This window comes from Pezoporus wallicus, unplaced genomic scaffold (assembly GCF_028554395.1).
Source record: "Pezoporus wallicus isolate ANWC-B61680 ecotype Strahan unplaced genomic scaffold, APGP_CSIRO_Pwel_v1 contig_2908, whole genome shotgun sequence".
NCBI classification, from domain to species: Eukaryota; Metazoa; Chordata; class Aves; order Psittaciformes; family Psittacidae; genus Pezoporus; species Pezoporus wallicus.
The window spans coordinates 4,206,979-4,232,641 of record NW_026642179.1 but is presented as its reverse complement, the minus strand read 5'-3'; the positions used below and the strand labels follow the sequence as shown (position 1 = coordinate 4,232,641).

Genomic DNA, 25,663 nt, shown 5'->3' with positions numbered 1-25,663 from the left:
AACAGCTGGTTTCACTTGTATTTCAAACATCTGTCTTAAGAATGGAAGAAATGGTCTTCTGAACAGACCACAGGGGGAGCTTTGACACGATCCCTTTTTAAAAATGATTTGGGTAGGGTGAGGCAAATCACATCAACAGCTTTGTGTATTTGGTTTCATCCCATTCTGCGTTCTCAGCTAAAGAATCTGGAGACCATCTAATACAGCATCTGATACATTTTAAACCTGTAAGAGTTTTATTTCTGTAAAGAAGTTATATTTAGATTACTCACAAAGTGAAGAGTAATCATTCACCAACAAGAAAATGATGAGTAGTTAAGTTGACAAGTTTGTCAGAAGGATCCAATCTATTGAGTTATGGTTAATCTCCAGAGGAATTTTGCTGAAGTTAAGGAAATTTTACTGAATAGTACTTGATCCCAGCATCCTTAATGATGTAACATTAAATTAGATGAACTGTGCAAAAAATAACATGTTTGAACAAGAAAGCTTTCTCTTGGTGCCTCCATTTGAGGATCTGTGCCCGGAGTTTGTCCAAGAAAGACATTGTTCTTCCAAGAAACTCACTGACATGTATGCATATTACTACAAAGGTTTTGTACCGATAGGTACCCTAAAATACTTTTAAGAGATGTATTAATGCAGTATACCGTGATATGTGCATCTGTTGTTGCCACAGGTGAGGAACCTTGGTTTTTAATTTGCATGCTATTTGGTATTAGAAAGGGCTTTGTGTTTTGTGTTCTGTGGGATATTGCATTATCACAGCATAACTACTGTTTTATGTGAAAGCTCTTGCTAGCCACTCCTTCAAATACATGGCTAACTGGGTTCTCTCAGGATTATTTGAGATGAATGCAAATACTGGTGTTAGTAAAAAGGATCTTTATCTCACTAGTCCTCTATTGCTATTTTTGAGTTTTATGAATGTTTCAGTGAGCTATTGTTGAAGGGAAGTGTTGCTTGGCTTGATTTCCAAGAGCTTAACTTAGGTGCCACCAGAAATCAAGAAGGAGTCTTTGTGGTTTTCTTTGTGTTTTCTGTTAGCTTGAAAGCCACAAGAAAATGCAAGTGTTTCAAAGGAAATTGGCCTCTTAGCACCCCTCCTCCCCCAATCTAACAGATTTATCTCCTAATAGAATTTGTAGTCCAGCTGAGTTGCATTAGAGACTTCTCTGTCTCTCCTAGTATCTGTGTCAATTATCAGTCCTTTAATATTGGATGCTTGCCTTGGGGCTTAACATTTACTAGGCTCCATGCTTTCTTCTTCCTCCTCTCTAAAAAAGACCTTACCTCTCAGACTAGTTCTCTTCAATCTATAGTTACAGGAGAGAAAATCAGAAACTAGATGGACTTTTGTGACTAAGGATTTTCAAGCTTGTGGCTCTTCTGAGCAAGATTTGACAAGATGCCTCTGTGGCGAAGGAGGTATAACAGGCTGTTGCTTTACTTTGTTTTGTTTTGGAATGTAAAAATAGAATGGAAGTTGTCCTCCTTTTACCTCTTGAGATGAAATCTTCATAACTTGTTATCACCTACTAATTAGAAGGGGAAGGATTCCATCATTTGTGTTATTGTAGACTGAACTGTAAAACCCCCAAATTGTCAGTAAATAAAAACGTTATTTGCTTTTATTACAAGTATAGGATTGTGCCTTTTATTAAAAAAACTCCAATGCCACCTACCCCCACCCAAAAAAATCCAAACAACACCAACAAAAAATACCCACCCAAACAAAAAACCCAACCAAAACAAAACCCTACCCAAGCCCCTGAATTGTGTTTATTGAAAACCAGGGCATTTTCAAGCAGAAAAATAAGGGAAATATTAGACATTTGTATCTCAGTGCTTAAATATTTTGCATGTGTAAGCACATAGGGAGGAAAGATCGGGAAGCAATGGGTTTACATCACGCTTTGAAACAAAGTATTTTTGCATGGAGAGAACTGTACATGTGATAATTTTAAAGGAAAAGTTATGATTTATTCCACTGTTGGTAGGGAATTATTACTATTTGTATTCTTGTTGTGCCTTATTCATGAGCCAGGAATCTGTTGTGATGGATGCTCTACTAATATAGAATAAAAGTCTGTCCTTAGAAAATTCAAAATCCAAATAGTGTTGGCAAAGTTATGACAATTTACCATGCAATGTCCATGGGTAATTTTCAAGTGTAAATATTTAACTTGGAGGAATTCAATACTTGAAAATTCAATACTTGAAATGAGATTGTGCGCTTGCTCTCTTCACTGAAACTGACTTGTTTTTTCACAAAACTAGTAGCTTATTGTGTCTTCTCGAGTTAATGGAATGCAGCAAAAAGGCCCTCTGTTGGAGGGGGAGATAAAGGAAAACAAGGATCTAATAGCAAATGAAGCATGGCTCTTGAATAAGTTTGAGGTTTTTTTGTTTAGATTTTAAAGAAATGTTTAGTCTTAACTATTGCAAACGAACTGTCTTAAATCATGTATCTCTTATGTGTGTGTTCTGAAACCCCAGAGCGATTTACAGGGAAAATTCCTTAACTCTTTTGTCTGTGGCTAACAACTACACAGTGCGTTTTAGTCTGACATGATGTTTAAAAGTGTATGTGTGTATTATAAATTTTGTGATAGAAAAAGCCATAGCGCGGGTTGCAATCCAGCTTTCATTATAGCTCTTATCTCTACTTACAAATTACCTACAGAAAACTCTTCTTTTTGAAAAAAAATAAAAAATAGTGTCACTTTAGCAGGTAGCTGTTAGAATTAATGTTTTGTCAACTTAAAAAAAAAAAAATGAAAAAATGCAGTCAAAGACCAGGGAAATAAGGAAAACCATCCTCTAAAGGAAACATGCTCTAAAGAAAGTGAATGCTATATGCATGCAGCACTGCAGTCACTAGGGAAAATTTCCAGGGATGTCAACTAAAAAGTTAATAAAGATTTCTGGAAAAGAGTTTTCTCCAGGACACCTGGTCTGAAAGACTTAAAGTGCAGGAGATACTGCACCAGTCCAGGAAGTCAGTAGATGTGCTTCACTGTCTCTATGATTAGGAAGTGTTTTCAAAAGCATATAATGAAGTTTTCTTACTGTAAAAACATTTCTTCTGCTTATTCACTGTGAGTGTGGTGATAAATATTCCTTTTCTGTTCTTTGAAATAAAAAACATGCTTAGAAACATATTAAAAACATAAATATATATGTGTATATATATAACTATATATACACACACTTGTGAGTGTAAAGAGCCTTCATCTTTAGGAGCAACAATCTAATTTCTGGCATTCCCATTTCTGTCACTTTGCCTCATAGCTCATGTTTTCTAGGCCTTTGGTTGGTCTCCTTGCTCTCCTCTGGGCAGGCTCAACTAAGCCATATCTTTCTTGAAGTGTGGAACCAGAAACTGCCCACTGTATTTCAGCAGAAGCCCAGCCAATGCTGAGCTGAAGAGAAGGATTACTTGCAGTGTTGCACAGATTTTGTCCCTATTTATATACTACATTGCGATGATTGCATTTTGTGGGAAGAAGGCAATATGACAGTATCAGCTTCTGTTCTGTTGGGGATCCAGTATAACCCCTAAGGCTTTTCTGGAAATAATTTAGGTGGATGATTCATTTTGCTTAAACACTTTGCATTTGTCCTTGCTGAACTCCATTCTATTTTTAAGACTTTTTCTCCAATTCATGAAGTTCATTTTGAATTCAAATCCTGTCTTTCAGTGTATTTGCTTTACCTCCCAAATTCACAGTTACCTGCTCGTTTAATAACGCCATTCACCATTTCACCATCCAGGTCATTAATGAAAACGTGGAACAGAATTGGATCTGGGGCTGGCACTTGGGTATCTCCATGTGTCATCATCCTCCAATTTAGAATGTGTACCAATGATAACTGCTCTCAGGCATCCACTGGTTTTATACTCATGTTACAGCAATATTTTTCTTGCTCATATGTCCCTATCATCCTTGTGAAACTGTCATACAAGTCATAATGAAGAGACATGGCACCTAGTGCTTCCATCTTGCATGTGAATTCTGTTACCCTGTTCTGGAAGGAATTAGTTTTCTTTGACACAGTGTATTCATGACAGATCCATGTCTGCTGTCCTCCAAGTACTTGCAGACACTTGTTTATTTTACTTACTTTAGATCCTTTCCTAGAGACTGAAGTTCAACTGGATTTAAATTTCTCCCTTTCCCACCTTTCTATGTGGGGAATCCATTCACACTTCCTTAGTCCTCTGAGGTCTCTCCTATCTTCCATGAATTCAAACAGCAGCTAACAGCTTTGAGATCACTTCAGGAAGCTCTGTAAATATTCTAGGGCGTTCTGTGGAATGGTACCGAAGTAGCTGAAACCATAGACATTATCTAAGTACTTCCTAGCTTGTTTACCATCCACAGTTGGGGATTAATTGTGCTATTCACCTGTTCTTGATGGATTTTCCTTTAGTAAAACTTGATGCAAAAAGGTCATGTAATACTTAAGCCTTTTTACAATCATCTGTCAAATGCTCTTTAATCTTTAAGGTCCCAAACCAAACCATTCTATGAGTCTATGAAATTTGTTCATATACATGGACTTTTCTGTTTAATTACTATTCAGATGCTTAAACTCATGAACTGTAGCGCTAGAAGTCCTAGAGAGAAAAGAGTTTTGTGCACCAGCTGGACAGAGTCAACAGTAAAAATTCTCGCTAAAGCGTGGTAAGGATTAGTAGGGTGATAATGCTGTGGATCACAGCGCTTAGTGAGTTGCTGCATTTGAGTGGGGGATGACTCTCCATTTCCCAGTTCTGGTCCACTTCCAGCTTAATAACAGTATGAACAAATACGATTAAAGTGATTTAGGTATCCTGAAACTTTATTTCTATTAGGGAAATGGAGTGAAGTATTTTAACTGCTACATTGCAGAATGAAAATAGCAAATCCAGTAACTGCAGCTCTCTGGTTACAGCAAAGTTTTGTGGTGTGGGAGAAACAAATGCCACAGGTGGAATTTAGCATGGTGCCTTGCAAGTTCAGTATGAACTGTGTTCTCCTTGCTTCCTAGGAATTAACACTAAACATTTAGATCGCAGGGCAGAATTTCATTCGCCCTGAAACTTTGGCTATGCTGTCTTTGAAAATATTTCACTCAGTTTTTGAATGTACTTTCTGTGAAGCTGTGAGTTTCACTCTGTAATTTAAGCTATAAAACTGCCTGTAGATCAAGTAATTTGTCACTGCCATTAGCTGTTTAGTACAGATAGAGTCTGCAGACTCTGAGCTTCATAAACCAGACAGATCCTTATCAGTAATCAATATTTGTAATATTTGTTAATATAAATCTGTCACTACTGACTCATCTTTTGAAATTAATCTGGGACAAAGCACTTTACCATGAGCACCAGTCCCATAATAGAAGCAAAAGCAACAAAACCACTGTAAGTTGTGTCCCTAAGTTTGCTGGCACATCAAGTCACAATGCATAGACTTGAATCCTCATATGAAACCTAGCTAATAAGCAGTAATAATGAAGGAGCTTGACACATTCCCAAATTGCATAAAAGTCTTCATTAAGATGCAGCAGCTGTTTATTTCCAGGACCACATGGTCTAGTCAGCATGATAAGAACACAAGTGGTGATGGATCAGCAAGTTTGCTTTTACTGGAAAACACACACATCTTTCTTATCCATTCTAATGGGTCAGTATTAAAGAAGAGCTGGAGTTGGAGAATAATTAGAGTAATTTTCCATTTATTTATCTTTCCAGAATGCCTCAGGCTAGGGAGGTCAAGTAGATGCTAAAGAGGAAAAACTGCATCTGAAACCGGTCTGAAAATAAATATGCATCCCATGAGTAGTGCTGTGTACAATTTGCTTAGCTTCAGAAAACTAAGTTTGTCTGCCAGCTGATTGCCTGCTTCATTGAGGAAATCTGCTTAGCCTGAGCAATTCCGAAAGCTCTTTTTCTTCAGTTTCAAATTCTGAGGGGTGTGAATTAACTATTTCCCAATTTCTTGTTTCTTTCAGTTTTCCCTTTCATGTATCAGTCATATTACTCATCAGCTTCCTTTGGCTGGTTTGCAACTAGGAGGTTTTTCAGTGAGCAGAGACAAGCTCTAGGTTTTCCTGCTCTGCAAAGAAACTCTGTCAGCCTGGCAATCTTATGGCAATGCCTGACATAAAATAACATCTGACTGTCATGTCCTTCCTTGTGATTGAGATGAATTTAAAAATCTTGTATGCTTTCTAGGTAGAAGCATATCCTGTTGCATTCTGTGTCAATGGAATTGTATTTATTCTACCTGCTTTAATTCATTTTAGTACAGTTATTGGTCATTGCTGTGATATCTTGGCACTGCGCATACAGCTGTGAAATATTCATCTTGGGTAATTATTTCTGCTCAAGAGCAGTTTGCCAATTCCCCAGTTTTGAATGTCTTTCATCTGACATTTTAAGGAAAATAGTGCTGTGTGGTCTTCTGTTGGCTTTGCCTAGTAGTCTGTAGGGTTCCATCTGATCTCTTTAGTAGAATCATATTTCTATACTAATCTAAAGTGGAACACCATCAATAGTAGACTTTGAGCTTGCTTTGAAATATAAGGTGATCAAGCAAAGTACTGAGTTTATGCTGTTTGCATGTACATTTTTTTTCTGAAGCATAGTCTCTGCTGATCAGAAAACACAATCTTTTGAGTGTGCAGTGTTTTGAAATTGAATTCTGTGAAGGAATAAGGTCTGTAAGTAGTCTGGGCTTCCTTTTATCTGTATCTCAATGTATGGGCCACAGGCAAGTCCACAAAAGAAGTTCAGTAATCTCTGAAATCTTACATGGCATATTTAAACAGGAAGTTCATTCTAATTAAAGTTTGCTGTTGTGACTTTGCATAGATTTTATGTTGCACTTGTCTAACATGGCTTACATTTTCTTCATACTATGAAGTGTTTGCGGCAAAATTCAGTTAGCCTTTCACAAGTTCTAATGTATTTCAATTGAGGCATACTCCAAGGAGGAAGGGAATCTGAAGTTTCAAAATTCAGTTGTCTTGAAGTGATGGAAATTTTAACTTGCATTGCTAAAAAAGCCTCATTGAAGAGACACAGGTGACTTCACTGTCTTTACTGAAGCAATCGAACAATTGTGCTAGCTTGAAAGGGTGACTTTCATTTTCTGTACTGCTAAGACCTAAATATCAGCCACATGTCACCTGACATATATATCCTATTACTGTGTGTGGACAAAAGCGTATACTCCCTTAGTTTTGGGTAAAAGATGCACAAAGCTTGAGACTTCTAGGTCTTAGCATTCTTGTTAATACATGCCTTTTAGATGTGACTCCATTGATTTCAGTAGTTCGGCTATCTCAAAATCAGCTTATAAGGAGTTAGTTCCAGTTTCTAGATATATTAGTTGGTTTAAACTGCTTGCACAACATCCTGTAGAACACAAAAGCCACAAGCCCTTCCTTTGTGTTCCAGTTTCTGCTTCAGTGTACCTTCTAGTCAGGCTGTTCTTAGACTGACTACAGCAGCCTGCAAACAACATGTACTGTTTGCAGAGAGAATTACTGTCATCGTTAAAATTTCACTTTACCTTCAGGCGTTATTGAAAACCTAAGGATTTTCATGACAGGACTTGAGAACTTAGTTTGGATTCTTTGCCAAATAATAGTATAGTGCTCCATGTCTGTGTAATAAAGCGATGAGATCTAGCCTCCCCTTTTGAGCTTTCAAGCAATCCAAATTTCAAAATTGATGAGTAAAAAAGGAAAAGAGGACAGTTTCTTTTCTGTGAATCCCTGCAGGTTGCGGTGATTGGAGGTGCTTCTTAATAGCTCAGTGTCTACTGGGTCTTGTTGGGAGACTTGCAAAACAAATGATTATCCTGAACCCTAGTTCTTGATTTTACTGATACTTAAGATACTAATACTTGTGTTTTTAAAAAACATTTATTTTTTCTGCTGTTAAAAAGTGTCTGTACAAATTTCTATTTTTTTATCTTTTCCTTTCATAGGTTCCAACTATGGGAGTCCCCGTCCAGCTCATGCCAACATGAATGCCAATGCAGCTGCAGGGCTTGCCCCAGAGCATATCCCTACTCCAGGGGCAGCTCTGTCCTGGCAAGCTGCGATTGATGCTGCCAGGCAAGCCAAACTGATGGGTAGTGCTGGCAATGCAACAATATCCACAGCTAGCTCCACGCAGAGGAAACGGCAGCAGTATGGAAAACAGAAAAAACAGGGTACCACCACAGCTACACGTCCTCCCCGGGCACTGCTGTGTTTAACACTGAAAAATCCCATCCGGAGGGCATGCATCAACATCGTCGAATGGAAATATCCTTTTTGATCTCATTTGGAAAACAGCAATTTATTTGTGCACATCAGGCGCTATTCATAAGTGTGAAGAAATCAATACATTAAGTTGAAAGGCACCACTGGGAACATAAAGTACATGAATAGTTTTTGATGTCTTAACTAAGATCATTTATGCTGTGGGAAAAAAAAAAAGTTTTGAGTTTAGGACTGAAGCCTTAACTGTACCCTGGTGTAAGAAACGGCTGGAAGTGAAAATGATAAAGGTTAGGGGTTGAAATTTGCTTTTTTAAAACCACATGGCCAAGGCTGAAATTGATGGGAAATATGCAAGGTGTCTGAGGCCAGAACTGAAGTGACTTGATGGGATTGATAGCAGCTGCTGGCTTTCCTTACCTTTTTTTTGCAAGCACTTAGAGGTGTCACCAGTTAAACAGCTGTGGTGTTTTGAATCATATGCATTTTTTGTTAAACACATGGCATCACGCTTTCTACAGTATGAAAAAAAGAATGGGACAAAAGGAGGAGGAAAAAAACCCAAACATGTAATAAGACCATGAAACAGGGCTAAAGTCTGTTCATTATTTTGGAACTCCACTTTAACTAATAAGGCTCACTAATGTATGGTAACAGATACTAGTTATCTCTTACTGGTTATCTAGAAGCAGGGTAAAAGAAAGACAGTTAAAGTAATCCTGCAACATGTATGAATGCAGTATAGGGCCAGATCTAGTAGTCTGAACAAGAGACAGCCTGTCAGAGATGATAGATGATCACCACTGACACAGAACTGCAGAATGTAAGGGTCAGTGCTGCTTCCCTGGAAAGTCAGTGGGAGTTTGGCCATTGGTTTAATTGTGTGAGAGAAGAAAATCGCCCAAGTCTGATGAGCACCAGCTAGAATTTAAGAATTTGGTGTGAAACACAAGCTAAAATAAAGTACACCTGCCTCACATCCCCAAAGGGAAACCGAGCCTTACCCTGAACAGTAATTGTCAGTAAATCGGAAGCTAATGGGCTTCTTCAGAAAATACAAAAGAGAAAACATGTTGTTAGGGATAGATAAGCATGTCAAGGGAAGGCAGTACAGAACTTGGCAGTAGTTAATATGATAAAAAAAAATGAATGATGGCATTTAAGACAATGTGATAATATTGTTCCTTTGGGGGTCTGCTGGGACATTAGAAAGATGAAAACAGAATATGATTATTATGTCTTGCTGACATGGACATATTTTCCAGATTAAGAATGTGTTAAAATGTTCCTGTCAATTCTTAGATGTCCTTAAACTACCTGCCTGCCTATTTCTTTCTTCAGATGCTAATTTTTAATCCCTCTGATTAAGTTCGCGACTCTTTATCCCTTTGGACATAGCTCTGGTATTTTAAGTGTAAGAAGATGGGTGATGACTAACAGGATGAAGCTGAATAGTGGTTCACTTGCTAGCACCCCAGTAACCACATGTCTTTAGAAAAAAGCACAGAGTGACATTCGATAAATGAATAAGATCAGCAATGAATGATGGGAATGATGTGCTGTAAAACAGGATACAGCAGTGCTGGGATCAAGAGAGGACCAAACAATGCATTTAAAGCAATCCAAAGATGCTGATGATTGCGTTTTATGGTTTTGTTTGCTTTTAGGTGAGTTGATGGAAGTATTTTTGTTTTCCATCAGAACCGCTCATTGGATATCTAGTGTTTATCAATGTGAAACGCATCAATCACAAGTAACAATATTAAAGGGTTTTGATGAAATTTATTTTTATCTGTATTCATCCTAATTGCTAAAAACTACTGAGAAAAGCTTAGCTTAATTTGCTGAACCACTCAAGTCTAAGCACAGTAGATATTAAATATCAAATGGTACTTCTGCAGTGTTTCTGATCTGAGCATTAAGAGGCTGAAGGTGCAAGTGCACCTAAGAAAAAGTGAAATGAAGCAATTGCCTTATTTTGCAAAGATTTAGCTGTCTGTTTAATTTTCTGCTCTGTGTGCAGGGTATTTGTAGAGTTTACACCATTTTCTTTTTACAGTGCAAAAAGAAGTTGAAGAAAATATGCATAAACAGTGGTAAGTTAAAAGATAACAATCCTGTCAAAACCAAGAAGTCTAGGAAGAAAGTTATTAAGAAAAGGAGAGCCTGTGGAAATTCAGGTGTTTATACAGTAAACACTATATATACAGCCTGAACTTTTTGAGAAGTCCCATGGATAGCACCCTTATCTGCTTTTCTTCCTCAGTATGGTCATATATCTCCTATTATTCATAGGTTTAAGCAGGGTAGTCTGGCAAGTTTGGAATACTTTGACTATTCCATATGTGAAATGTAGAAAGTGTCTGAGCGTAAGCAGTGGCCAGGTGCCTGGACTTTGTGTATCTCTTGCAGTTCCTGCTGCTGCACATCCCGATCTCCAGTTCTTTCCTGCTAAAACCTGCTGAGAACAGTAGTCTGCTGACCAGAAACATACATGCTGTGTTGACATTTGGCAATGCTGCAAAGCCAGTCCCATGGTATATAAATTCATGCTCAAATGCACTCTGTGGCGCAGGTTATGCTTGGCATTCTCCCTGTCCTGTCCTGCTTTTAATTCCCCTCCAGAGTACTGGTGAGTTTTCCCAGAGCTAGCTTCCAGGATATTCTTGCAGGCAAGTAAACGTAGACAGGCTGTAAATCTGGTCTCTAGTCTGCGTTTGGAGTCACTTCACAGCATTTAAGAAGTCCACAGAAGTAGATGAAATACAGTGCCAGCAAATTGGTCAGTAGCAAAATGTCTTTTGATCCCAATGGACAGTCAGTGGGGCATCAAGGCTGTGCAGGATTTGCTTGTTGAACATCCAGTATGATTGTGGTGTTTTATCTAACGAAGTTGATGCTGGTCTGAAATGCCCTGGAATTGGTGCTACTTCATTATAAGAACTCTTAGCTTCCTTTTGCACCTAATACGCTGTGTAAGCGCACTTGTTTTCCCTATGAATACTAAAGGAAATCCAAATTAAAAAGAAATACTGCCTAAAACAATTCTTAAGCAAAACAAGCATACATGGCAATGTGCAGTATAAACACATTTTGGGCAAAACTTTTTTCTTTTGCCTTAACAAATCTTATCGTCATGTAAATGTCTTCTAGCTGAATGTATGCCTGTATTTCTTGGGCCCTTGCATTTAACTTTGAGATATCAGAGACTGGGAAAGGCAAAGGGGGGTGGGGGGGGAGGAGAGAAATACAACGCCAAAAAAAAAACACCCAAAACTTTGGCTAAAATTGTTTCAGGGTTTGTAAATGCAGATGGAAAAGACTGAGGGAAGCTAATTGTAAGACAAAAGATGACAGTCCTTCTAGAGCAGGCTTCTGCTATTAAAAATAGTGCAACCACACTTGAAGGAAAATGGGGAAAATGCAATCTAAATAAATAAAGGAAGAAAAAACTTTTAAGAAATCTGTGTTTACTCTGGCACGCGACTGGCCTACACTGCTTTTGACATATTAGGAAGATTCTTGGCTGGGAGCTCCTAAAAGCACTTAAAAAGGCATATGTTTCTTTTCAGAATATAAGGGGCTTGGAATGTTTTCTTTAAACAGAATTCTTATAAATCTTTTTTTTTTATTTGTGTGTGCACATTTTGGAACAATTTCCTTAACTCCATTCCTCAGACCATTTGAAATAATTATTTTACTGACTATTTTTGCCAATTGTGTGGCCTTAGCTATCTATATCCCCTTTCCAGAAGATGATTCCAATGCCACCAATTCCAATCTGGTAAGTCCTTAATGGTGTTTAGTTTTACTATTTTGAAAGTCCTTTTTAGAAGTGACCAGAGAGACTGTTGAAGGTAGGGAACATAAATGTACCTACCAAAGATAAGAATGTAATAGAGTAAAAATTGGATTGGAGTGCTGTGTCTCCTCTTCTATGTTAGCATCTGTTTCAACTGAGCTGCCTTTAGAAAAGAATGTCCCAAAAATTGCGTGGGTGCTGTATGTGTTGTGATTTTGGTTAACAAATTTCTGCATGCTGCAAAAGTGCTTGGTAAGTTTTAAACTGGAGGTATTTGCGGAAGAGGTCTTTTAATCATGGATTATATGATGGGTTTTGTTTTAAAGTGCCATTGTGAAACTGGTCATGTCCTTGTCTCAGGTGATACTTGAGAGTGCAGCTTGATGACTAATTTGTAAGGAAATACATTAATTCTTGCATTTCAGAGATGTGTGTGGCTGGACACTGTTTGTGGGTTTGTTTTTTTTTTTCTTTATTTGGGATTTTTTTTTTCTTCCCTGTTGAGGAAAATAGCTTTTCCTCCATCACCACTGATGCGTATGTTGGTACTTTGGGATAGAACTGTCTATATAGAAAGGCAAGAGTGTTTACTTTTGGCATAACATGAAGTCATAGCAAAAAATTCTGTTCGGTACAGACACAGCATAAACCAATTCTGGAACACAATTCATTGAATTAGCAGAAAACATTTTTCTTTCTCTCAAATATGTGAACAAATCTCCCACTTGTCTGGTTGGATCAGGATGAAAACTTGCTCCCAGAGTTTAAGAGTTGGGATGCTCCTTCCTGATTAAAATTTACTGAGACAAAAGAAATTTAAGAGCAACAGAGGAGGAAAACAAAAGCCATACTTCCAAAGTAGGGATAATTGGGGTGGCCGACAGATGTTGTGATTAAAATGATCCGTGCTCTTCTTGGGAGTCAGTCACTTGATTAAATATCTCCTGGAGTTACACAAAACAAATTGCAAACTTCAGGACTTTGCTGGAACTGTACTTCTGTGTTAAAAAAAAGGGAATAAAAGATTTAATGCTTTTCCTCTGTAACTCCTTAAAGAAGTTTAAAAATAGGAGCAGGAGGAGATACGTGATTGTTAACTTTTAACTATTCTTTATATTGACAGGGTATGTGATCTTGTCTTATTTTCTCTTGCTGCTATCTTTTTGTTAGCTTGACTTGGTGATTTCCAGTGATGAATTGTGGTGTGTATATGCAAGATAATTCAGTATGGCACCTTTCAAAATGAGTATCTTTTAAAAAACACATTCAATTCAGTTGATTCTCTGGTGATAAAAGACAGTATATTTAATGCACGTTCTGACTTCCAAGGCTGAGATATGAAAACAGCAGAGTTGAAGTTTAGCAAACTCTTTAATTTGTCTTGAGTTTTATTTTGTGGGGGTATTTGTCTTACTTCAGTGAGGAGGCTGTTGGCTTATACTGGGTTGGGAGTATATTCTTAATTGAATGAGGTTTATTAAAACTGTTCTTCTATCAGAAAATATATGCACTTCTGTGAGCTGAATTGCTATTCTGCATCTGTTTTCCAAGGCATCTTTTGCATCATTTGGTCAGTCTACCAAAACACTTGTGTTATTTGTGAGTAGGAGTTTAAAAAGCCGAGCCAAGCAAAAATCATCATCTGAGGAAAGTTTAGAAATGTTATAGCAATGAAGGTGAGGAGGCATTGTTAATTTATCTAAACAGCAGTTTTAGAGGAAGAGGGGGGAGAAGAAAGTAAATGGGGAGACTGCTTGACTACACATTGTTCTTTGGGTCTTAATGGAAAAAGTAATTAAAAATGGAAAATGAGATACTTAGTATTCCATGAGGGGTTTGCGCTAGTGGAATTAAGACTCTATACTGTAGAGGAAACCCTGGACCGCCAACTGCCCAGTAGCCTTTGGTCCTGTGGTATCGCTAGTCCCTTGTTGTGGTTTTGTGGGATTTGTGGTTTTGTTTGTTTGCTTTCTCAGGGTGATATACATATATTTTGGCATGTATATACCGCTGTTTGGAAACACAGTTTTTTGCGTGTGTCAGATGCTGCATTCTGAAGCTTTTCATAGAATTGTGAAGAGTTGTGTATTGTGGTGAGTGCATAAAGTACTGAGCAATGGGGGGGGGGGGGGGGGTTGGTGGAGGCAAATGGGTGAAATAAGGGTGAAAAAATGTTTTAGTTGTGTTTTGGAATAGGATGAAAGCTTAGATGAAGCGCAGAATTAAAGGGAAGTTATTCCATATGGTAGGAACTGCAGAAGAGTTGTTGTACTAGCTTCTTGTTGTACTCACTTGTTTTTCACTTTTATTTTTTTCCTACCTGTGAGCATGTATTTTGCAATCAGATTTACTTTGCAGCCATGATCCCTAAACCTTTAAAAGCTGAAAGAGGAAAGGAGGGTATGTCTTCAATGCGTGCACGCAGGTTAATAGCATGCACAGTGTGAAAGTGTGAGTCTAACAAAATGCATACAGAATCTTCCTATGTGACCAGAAGAAGTTTTCACTTGTGTAACTCTTGATTCATTCCCATTTTGCAGTTTAGCCCCTTTTAGGGGTAAAGCTATGACAGAACCTCCCACATCCTATGTTTCTAGAGCCGTCCTTAACATGAAAGAACTATCTACAGAAAACATGATGGATAGTATCTGTTTTACAAGGTCTGAAAGTGACACAACAGTTTTCCAATAAGCTGCCACTTTTCCCTTAGGGTCTGAGTGTTTCTTCTCTAAGGTTTTATCATAACTTTTCAAACAATGTTTTCTTTGCAGGCTGAGGTAAAAATTCAGTCGCTTGTTTTTAACAGGATGATGGAGTAGAGGGTAGTGAGAGAAGAGAAAGGAGTTCTGAATTGTGGGAGTTGCTTCTTTCCTTCTCTCTCTAAAAGCAGAAAATGATAGCTGAATAATGTTTTGGTAAATAGTTTAATTTCACAGATGTGATCAGCCACTGGTCAAATAGGGCTTATGTATTGCTTTATGCCTTCTACAGAAGTCTTGAAGAGACACATGTCTCATTTGCCTGTACAAAACCAGGAACCTGTAGTCATATCTCCGTTTTAACCAGCCTTGTCTTTAGGTGTAAGACCTATTTGATATGATGCCACAGTCATTAGTGTAAGTATTGGAAATAAATACAGAAAAGTCCAATAAATTCCTTCATTTTTTTTGTTAGCAAGGAATTGTGATTAGCTATCATGTACTACAAGTTTAGACCAAATAGCACGCACATGTTCTGTATGGTTCACTGCAATTTGGTTTCCTGTAATAATAATAATACTTCCTGTAAATCCTTAAGCCATTTTTATCAAGGCTAGGGATAGTAACTTGGACTGTGAAGAACTTTAATTTTTCAAATGCATGTTTATACTAACCCCCAGATCTCATATTTTTATGCTCACTGCAATGTCTTTGACACTGGCTGGAAGAAAAATGTCAGAACAATATAATATAGTCATAACATGCTTGAAATTGCTTCAGCAGTTTCTGTGTTTTACTTGTGCAATGTGTTCACTGGAAAACTGCTGAGCTCTCACAAGTGGATGAGTTGTAGTAGGTGCAAAAATGTTTTTATAAGAGTGAACTCTGCTGAAACTTTGCTTAAATTTACAAGTAAAGCTCATTCAAAGAACAGTAATGTATTCTCTTGATGCAGTCAGGAAAACGGGAGCTAGTTTGAAGGGAATTAAAGTTAGCCTGCATGAGAGGCTGTAACTGATACAGAGGCTTTCTGCTTGTTATCCCTGCAATTATGCATTAGAACAGAGATAACGTACATTTAGGAATAAAACTATGGACCGCCCAAGATAGGAAGCTGAAAGGAAAATGCTTCTGTCACTTTACTGGCAATTGCAAATGGCAGAAGCCTGGTCAATGTCACAGCATGGCGATAACATAATGAGGTTAAGACCAAGGTTTACAGCACGTTCCGTGGAAGGCAACTCGATTGTTTATGCTTTAGCTAAATAGCAGGAGAAGATTCTGTGTTGTTTCGATAGCTCTCCTGTCCCTCCCTTGTCCTTATTGCAGGAAGGAAATCCTGTTTTATACTAGCTAAACTTAAAAAAGATCCCTTGTGTTACCTTGTGTTACCTTCAGACTAATTTGTTAAATCTCAAATAGGACCCAGTGAAAGGAAAAGTGGGATTTCTGCTTGCTTGTCTGTGCTTGTGCCAGACAGTGTTTGTGGAAATGCCTGTCTACAGAAAGGGGGCTTGCCTTTCAGGAAGGTATGACTGCTTTAGTAACTGGTGGTTATGGTAGCATCCAGTTGAGCAGGTGATTTATGTGCAAAAAAGAATAAAGTGTGTTTAATCTTTCTGCATTTGCAGCAGACTGACACAATAGGTGTGAATATGGCTTCATCTATTATCTTTCTAGATACTGGCATAAAGAACTTCAGCATTTTTTTTATGTCAGAGAATTCTGGAGCCAGCATATTGAACAGTCTCTCATTTTTAATTGTGCAAAGTCAGAAAAGTGTTGGAGAGCAGAGTGGTGATGAGGAGATCAGGAAAAACAGGGATGGTTTTTCTGGACAAGGATAAGGAAGAATACTGCACAAAAGCTTTTGGTTTGTGTCATTGCTGTCATCTTATGTGACAGTTCTCAACTAGTAAGTGAATACAGTAATGAGATGTCAATGTCAGAGGTGAGGTGCAGGGCAGGGTAGAGGAGATACCAAGCTAATAAGCTCTGATAGGCTTATTAGCTTGGGCTTCATGCCAGCACTGCCACAGCTGGGGGAGGTTATGGAATTTGAAAAGTGGGGAGTAAGGGACAGAAGATGGAAGAGAGGAGCTGAAGAGGCTGGAAAGACACTGGGATCAGGATGAGGAGAAGAAAGGAGGTTGTTCCAAAAAATCCTTAAGGACTTCCTCCAGAAAGATTGTGAATCTCTGACTTCTGTAATGCTAAGGAAATGGAAAATGATGGAATTTAGGCTCAACATATCCCAGAGTCCCCGGAAGCCCTGCCTCTGGCATGGAGAGGCTGATACTCAGCATCTTTGGCAATAGTGAAGCACAGTGTGGAAGAATAAGCTTTATATTTGAGAAGACAATATTCAGGTTATCTGCTGGTTCTGCTGCTGACAAACAGTGTGGCCTTGGGTAAATTGCTGTCTCAGTTTTCCAGTCTGTAAAGTGGGATGGTTACTGCTGTCATGGTGAGATGTCCTAGTCAAATGGCAGCTTTCTGCTTCTCTTTATACTAGTGGTCCCTATGTCCTCACCCAGTCTGTGCTTGTTGTTGTTGATCATCTCTTGATCTCCTCTGAGATCTCTTATGTCTGTGTCCTCATTTTTGTTGCTTTATAAAATTTATTATCTTTGCTTTGCCAGGTAATTTTTCTCTTTCCAATCCCGTTTCTATAAGACCTCTTGCTTTTAGTTTCCCTATTCTCTTCTCCATAGTGGTTTCATATGTTATTCGCCTGTTTTGTCTGTTGATATCAGTGCTATCCTTACTCAGGTTTGGCTCCCTGACCACTTCTATTGTTAACTCTGGTCTTAAATTCCTTTCCACTCCTAGACCTGGTCTCTGTAACCAAGTAACCCTCAAAATCTCCATACTCTTTCCAGCTGCTTCTTTGTTATTTTCCAGCTCCATTCTCAATACATAGGTCTCCCAGTCTGAGCCGGTCCCTGTTTTTTTTTTTATCCCTTTTGGTTTTGAAATTAGTAGTGTCCTTTCCAATGTCTGTATAACAGTGGCAGAAATACTGAGAGAGCAGCCCAGCTGAAAATTCATTTGCTTTATTCCAGCTTGATTCAGACCAGCTGAGAACAGCTATTACATAGGTCCTTGAAAGCTTTTGTAGCCCTTGCTAGCCTCTGTGGATGTGACACATGCATTTTGTTTTGCAGAAGCTGTAAGACGCCTGATTAGTATTTGTAATGACAGTTTGGGCGTTAAGTCTTAGCAAGTCTCTGTGGAGCCTGTGCAGATGGAGGTTTTAAAAAGCCAATCTGGCTAAACTTAAATGGGTAGACAAGGCAAAAGATGTAGCCCTGACACAAAGGCCATTAATTTGGCAGATATATGGCCTTGTTGCAAATAGTATGATCACTAAAGAAAATAGTTGAGATATATTTTTTAAACTAGGATAAATCAATGGGTGGTGTTAAACTGTTTTGTCTGAAATAGTTCACAAATACTCAGCCTGAAACAGAAACTAGCCTGGGAAACTGTAGGATTAACAAGTAAAGTAGCAATTCAAAAGAGCTGAAAACAGTATCTTAATGGAAAATACTGGGTAGCTTTAACAGAAATAGTGCTAGAAATTCACCTGCATTAATATCTTCCATATTAAAATGTGTCATAGTGCTTCACAATCGGTGAGATACTGCAAAATGGCATAATAGGCTTTTAGAATTAAAGAATAAATTATAAATAATGCTGTAATGTTGTCAAGTACATTTATGTTATGCAGTCTGTAATGTAATAAAGAGGATAACGAGAAGAAGTAGGTTTCAGGTAGGATGTGAAAGTGAACAATGTGGCTTTGAGGCAAAATTCAACTATTTGAAAAGGGCTGTCCTGATTTAGAGGAGTTGCAGAGAAAGGACCTTTCTCTGTAGACAAACAGCTACAAGATTGGTAGCAGAAATGGATATCCCTATTTGCTTACAGTAGGCCTAAGTTTTGTGTAAGTAGGACTGTAAGTAAAAAAAATCGGTTATACAAACTAATCCAAATCCATGGAAATAGCAACTTGAAATTTGCAGGTTGTATGTTTTTGTGTAAGTGATTTTTGAAATTTTAACTATATGTTTTGGTTCTGATTGACAGCTCGTTTATTGACTTAGTCCAAACATGAAGCCATTTATCCCATTTCTTTAGACAGCTCTGATTACCATTTTCCCTTTCTTTATGTGTAAGCTTTCTAAGTCAGTTATTAAGTGTGTGTTAGCTTTTTTTTTTTCCAGGTGGCAATTATTCTTGTTTATCAAACCTCATGTTCACTTCCCCTCTTGATCAGAAAAGATAGGAAAGCTTTGGAAGCAGGACAAATAAGAGATTTTAAGTACTGTGTTAGCTGTAGTCTAATTTCCAAAATGACAGGCACGTTTCCTGGGTCTTTTTGGTACAAGTATCCTTATCCCTCTGCAAATCTTTAGGATGTTAGACTTCTGTTCATGAGTTTAATGATGTTGGGAAATATGAATCTCTATAAATTCAGTAGATGGTTTTACTTCCCATTGACTTCACTGGCTTTTACTTGATTTTCACTCAAATGCATCCTCTAATTTAGTGCATGCTATTGACAATCACTGGAACATTGGACTTCGCTGACATCTACAAAATCTTTGACTCTAAAGGCAATACTCCTCCTACTTTTGAAAACTAGAAAAATTCCCCACAACTTTTCATAATTCCCTTGGAAATAAAAGAATGGATGTGCTGCTTGCCAAGGGGCAGAATTGCTCAAAGGGAAGAATGTTTTGTATGTTTGTCAAAATTTTGACTAGCTATTCCTCTGGGGAACAATTCTGATTTTCCCCCCACGTTTTTTATCTCCTAAAACATGTCATAGCAGCTCTTCTGTCCTCCTGGCTGAATGACAGACAGCCTGTACTTCAAAGCAAGCAATGACCATCCTCGAATTTCACTTTTGGGAAATGCTAGACAATTTATAAAGGAGTTTGTCTACAACCCTATGAACAAAATCTCTTTTCTTGTACAATAACTGTGAAGAGCCTAAACCTGTCAATGATATTTCTCTATTAAGAATATGATGTTGGAAGTTCACCAGTTAGGGGAAGAGTTCTGGTAAGCAGCAGGAAAAATTCATTCACATCTCCACAGTATGCTGCAGTTCTGCAGATGTTGGAAAGTTGGCACAGCAGGTTATCTGCTTAAGACATTCTTAGCGAGTTCTCTTTTACCTAAGCCTAGGCAAGAGAGCTGGACCACTTCTGGGCTGCAGAGGTTTTCTAACATTTTGCTACAACCTTAGTAATGTGATGGTCTGTGGGACACTAAGAAATGCAGATTTTGCTTTGTTTAGACACTTCAATGATGTATACCTGTAAAGTTTTATACATGCATGATGCAAATTGATGTCTTGATACTCATAGTGACTTTATCCATGCAGACCTTGGGCTCTAATGCCCAAAAACATCTGGCCAAAGGAGCATACCTGCTCTTTGAAAACTGTTACCATCCTGTGGTTGCTGGCAGTACAGTTTCTTGAAAGTCTCTCAAACAGTGGTGTCAACACCTTTAGCTCCATGGGCTATATTTGGCTAGCTGTGCTGGCAAGTGTGCAACTGTTTTTCAGGCTGTCCTGATAAACTTGCAGTGATGGAGAGTTTGGGGTGTTGGAATTCTTCCTCTTCTGCTGGCTTGCTATTGTCTATTTCTTGTAAAACTTATGTTTAGGTAGCTCATATTAGGAACTGAAGCAGTCATCTTTTGCATATGATTATCTTCATCTGGTATGTTGAAATGTTTTTCTAGTTAGCAATAAATGTGCTTAATCTCTGTATTACTCTTTGATCTAAAGCATAGTGAATGCTTTTCATGTGGACATTTTGAAATGTTTTAGTTCTGTTACATACCCTCAAATATAAAACATCACACAAAAGCAGAACTTGCATGTTATTTTATTGTAATTGTTATCTTTATCCATTGAAAACCACTCAATGCTGTTATCCTTGTGTGGCTTTGTTGTTTGAGTCGCTTTAAAACAAGAATCACTGTTTAAATGAGATTATGCAGCCAAACATGTGGTCACAAAAGATTTTTAAAGATCTAGTTGCATAATTGTTTACCAGTCTAAACTTGTATTTAAAAAAACAACCAAACAAACGGAAAGCCTCTCCTCATCATTGGTCACCAAGATAATGTCTGAATCTGAACAAGAGGCGCATCAATGCCCTTCAGGAGTAGTGGGCTGAGATGAAAGACTGCAAGATGAAATAACATTAAAGAGAATGAACAGCTCCTGTTCACCTCTAGCTGTTAAGCTAAATCACAACAATGACAAACAAAGATTTCAAACACACATTAGATTTGTATCACTGTAGTGACAGCTTTTTGGGGTATTTAACTATTAAGGTTTGTTTCTGTAGAAGGAAGAAACTGGATACCTCTGCTTTTTAAAGCCACTTCTGTCCTTGCAACAAAGGGAAGGAAATAGAGGATTCCAGCTTCCCAGTGCTGTTAAATGCCTTGGGTGCCTCCTGAATCCAAGAAGCTAACTAAGCATTTGTTTGTGCAAATACCAAATAATCATGTGCAACTGTTGTAATGGAGAGGTACTATGTTTTCATCTGGAGTTTTCTATGAAATCAGTGCTGTATGTCAAAGTAGGGAGAACTGTAGATGAAAGTTGGCATCTGCATATATATAGGTCAGCTGGATGTGCAGCTGTGGTGTGTGCAACTTGTATTCTAACTTTTATAAGTCATTAATCAGTATTTATTCTTCCCTTATTCAACCTGAACAAAGTTTTAGCTAAGAGTCAAGTCACTGACTCCTTTTTAGCTCTTGTCTTATTTAACATTTTCACTGTATCGTAATTCTCGTTTGACGATTCTGATTTTTATCCATCTCAGGGGTGTGACCTTATAAGTGTCTATAAATATATAAAGGGGGAGTGTCACGAGGACGGAGCCAGGCTCTACTCAGTGGCAAACAATGATAGGACAAGGGGTAATGGGTACAAACTGGAACACAAGAGGTTCCACTTAAACTTGAGAAGAAACTTCTTCTCAGTGAGGGTGACGGAACACTGGAACAGGCTGCCCAGGGAGGTTGTGGAGTCTCCTTCCCTGGAGACATTCAAAACCCGCCTGGACGCATTCCTGTGTAACATTATCTAGGTGTTCCTGCTCTGGCAGGGGGATTGGACTAGATGATCTTTCGAGGTCCCTTCCAATCTCTAACATACTGTGATACTGTGATGTTTTCATCCTGACGTAAATAACTTCTTGATGATAACTATTCAAGTTCCAGCATTACCTTTTACTTCAATTAAATGTTTAACCCACTTGATAACACTGAAAAATGACATTTGTTTCAGCTTCTTTTTTTTATATTTGATATAAATATTAATGTCCAAATCTATTTTGTTTCCAGTTTTCATTGTCCTTATGATAAAACCAGCGCTGCTGCTACTTTGTCTTTCTTTTGAAGCATCAGGCTGCTGCATGCAAATACTTGACAGTTCATAGGGGAAAAAGGAAGAAGCAGATGAAGCAAAGTTGAATGCTTTTAGCCTTTCAGAGGCCATGAAATACGAGAATGTGTTTGAGTCTTTTAGATGATTTTTTTTTTTTGTACTGAAATCTCATGGAGTGAAAGAAGAAAGGAGAAAAAAATATGACAAAATATGTTTGCAAGTCTCAGAAGGTCTAAATCTGTTCAGTTTTGAGCATCTACGTAGCATTCACCTTACAGAGGATATGGCTATATGAGGGACATAGCATTTTAAAGGTTTAAAGGACAGGAGCTAGTCTAGATAAAGTGCAATGCAGTATTTGAGAGAAGTGCTGATACAACTTTGGAAATTTTTCTGATTATCTCTTGAAATAAATTCAGTCCTGGATGACAGCTCCATTTGGGAATGTTTACCTTCACTTTCACATTTCAGTACTGCATTGAAAAAGGATACTACAGAGGTATTGATTCCCCCTTTCAGAGGAAGAGAGATCACAGCTTGTATACAAGCTGCTGCTCATGTGCTTCTCTGTGCTGTTAATCTTGGTTACTCAAGTCATTTTCCATGGTAGGCAGGTAACATTGTTGGGCTCTAGTATGAATCTGAAGGTGTGTGTTAAAAGCAGTCTGTTCTTTGTGGTTCATTCTCCCCATCACCCACCATCAAGACCTAAACTAACATGGTTCCCAGTCTGTGTGCATGCCAATGCTCTTCAGTGAAATAAAAGAAAGGTTTTATTGCATGATAACTTATTTAATTTACAGGCTTTTTTAATTTTCTCAATAATAGTTTTCAAAGAAGGATTTTTGAATCGCTGGTTATTCAGTATGTCTTGGTTTTATTGTTTTATTTTATTTTTTAAAGCCTCTGTTGAACTAATACACTGAAGCAGAACTTAAGAGCGTGGTTCCACCTATGCCTAGGATCCATTTCTGAGACCTTTTTGGGGACCACAGTTATGGATGTTTCTGTGTGGCGCTCATAGCGGATGTGTAATTGTCAGAGGTAGGCTTTGGCCCTGTCATTCCCCACCTTCCACACAAGTACACACTCACACTGACACAGACATTCAGGGTAACAGGCACCAGTCTGGAGGCTTCTCCCTTGTCTCTGTGTGCAGACACAGCAGCAGCTGTGTGTGTAGGAGGAGTGCCTCTTCCTTTTCCTTGCACCCTCCCTCCTGTCTGACTGGGAGGGGTAGCGGGTCCATTTCACAGTCTGTGCAGGAAAGCAGGCTGCTCTGCTTTTGAAACAGTGGTAGAGCAGGTAAGGCCTTTCACTGTTCTCTCATGGGTGACTTCTAAGCTTTGATCAGGAGAGTATAGAAAATTGCTTCTAATCGATGCATCTGCACATGTGGACAGAGGGCTGAAAGCAGCTAAATACAGTGATAGCCACGTTGCTCTACGTGCCTCTGGCTACGGAAACTGATGTGCCTTTACTGTTCCAGCCCATAAGACAAACTGGGTTCAGCAGAGTCTTTGAACTTTTGAAAGCATGAAAATCCATAGGGACCTGAAAATGATTCCTTTTTTTTTTTTTATTTTGTTTGGTTGAGCCGCTTAAAATAAAGCGGCCTATGACCTTTTGAAAGTGTGTCTGACCCTGTGGGACTAGGGAGAGACCAAATGAAGTAGACTATAACAGGACCCAGAGGTGAGCACAAACTTAAAGTTGTAGGCAAGCTCTATGCATCAGATGATATTGTAAGGTGGTAGGTGATAATTTTAAGTGTCTGGTCTTGTTTTCCACTGGTCATATAAATTCATGAAGTAATTCCTCCCTCAAGAAGAGGAAAGATGTGATTAGCATATGTGTAAGAACAACCTTAATTCTAATTTAAAGCTGCTTAAGAGTAATGCAACCTGAAAATAGGATATTTGGGTTGGTTTTTTTTTGGTGGTTTTTTTTTGTTTGTTTGTTTGGGTTTTTGGTGTTTTTGTTTTTTCCCGTTCCTCCATGCATTCTTCCACTACTGTACAAATTTACAACAAGAATGAAAATGTCTTTCCTGTCTCCAGACAAATTCTGACAGATTATGCTTGAGTCATGGCTTAATTGTCCCTATTACGAGGACCACAACTTTTTCTCCATTTTCACTATTTCCTGATAACAATTCTTATGATTTTTCTCTTCTCCAGAAAGTGCTCATCAGCAACATCTTTGAAGGATGGACATTGGAGGTAGATAAAGTTTTCAATAATATTGTCACTAGCACAGCACAGAAAGCAATTCTTCTCTGGTTCAGTTTTTCTCCTTGGGCATCCTAGAATCTTATTAGCTGTCTTATCCAAAGCTTTGCCCTGATGCTTATGTTTTGTTGACCTTGAAAGTGATCTGGAAGCCACCTTAATGAGCTGTTGCTTCTCAATATATGTATAATGACAGTTCAGTCAGTTTAGCCAGTTTAGCCTACATTACTTCATTCCAGACATATGCCTTTTTTTTTCTGGCTATCTTGCTATGCTGAAACATTTTGTTCAATAATTCCCAATTCTCTAAGTCCTCTTCACCTTGCACTGATTTAGCACAATTGGAAGCATTCAGATTGATCTCGGTAAGCGAGTCTCACTTGCACAGCTTGCAAACAACATGTTTCTTCTACTGTTAGTGCTGTTGTGCCTCTGAATCTTCTCTCAGTTTTACCTGATGGAGCCCCGCATTGTATACAAAGTAATTATGTAATTATTCCATCCTGCTATCAGTAAATTGTTTTTAATTGGACTAGAGAGCAAGAGAAACTGACTGTGGGCTTTGAGTATGTTGCTTTTACTTGCCATGTTAAAACCTGTTACTTTAGATCCCTTGGTCTGAATCAGAAAAGCAAGAACGGAAAGCTTGTAAACAAATCCACATCTTGCTTCTGAAGACACAGATGAGAATATATTCTCCCTCATCATGTGTAAGTGAGAAAAGTGGTGATGACTGTAAAGCAAACACTGAGGGGGAAATGGCTCATAGAATAGCATACAGAAAAAAAAGAACCAAATGAATTTTAAAAAGCCCTCATGTTATACATGGCCGACAAGGATTGTGCAACAATTTGTTGAGAAATTTAACGTCAGAAAAAGAAATTGCTTCTGCTTCAGGATATTGCCATTTTCTTCACAATAGTGCAGTACTGTATAGAACCCTAAATGTTTTGGAATCCAATCTCATCATGTCCATCAAATGACCATGCTCGAGGTATTTATTGATAAGGTTGGATAAATCCTAGCTGAAGAGAACACCACTTGTCATGGAGTGAGTAAAATCCTGGGCATGATGCCAAGTTCTCTGGGCCAATTATGCCTTGATGGTGTATAGTGATTTATGCTTGTCTTTGCTTCCAACGCTGAGTGCTAGAGCAGGGAGAATGGAGGAAGGAGGAAAGCAAAGCACGTTTTCTCACAGGGATGTTATTTACTTAAAAATTAATCTCATTATTCACCA

The 25,663-nt window shown here is 38.2% G+C and overlaps 1 protein-coding gene across 6 annotated transcripts in view; it reads left to right on the top strand.

Annotated features, from left to right (window-relative positions):
- CACNA1C (calcium voltage-gated channel subunit alpha1 C) overlaps positions 1 to 25,663 on the top strand; it is a 481,717-nt gene that overhangs the window by 63,664 nt on the left and 392,390 nt on the right. For all 6 annotated transcript variants that reach the window (XM_057428119.1, XM_057428116.1, XM_057428113.1 and 3 more), the window contains exons 2-3: positions 7,986 to 8,308; positions 11,942 to 12,046. In XM_057428119.1, the coding sequence (XP_057284102.1) occupies positions 7,986 to 8,308; positions 11,942 to 12,046 (428 nt within the window). The remainder of the gene's footprint in view (positions 1 to 7,985; positions 8,309 to 11,941; positions 12,047 to 25,663) is intronic.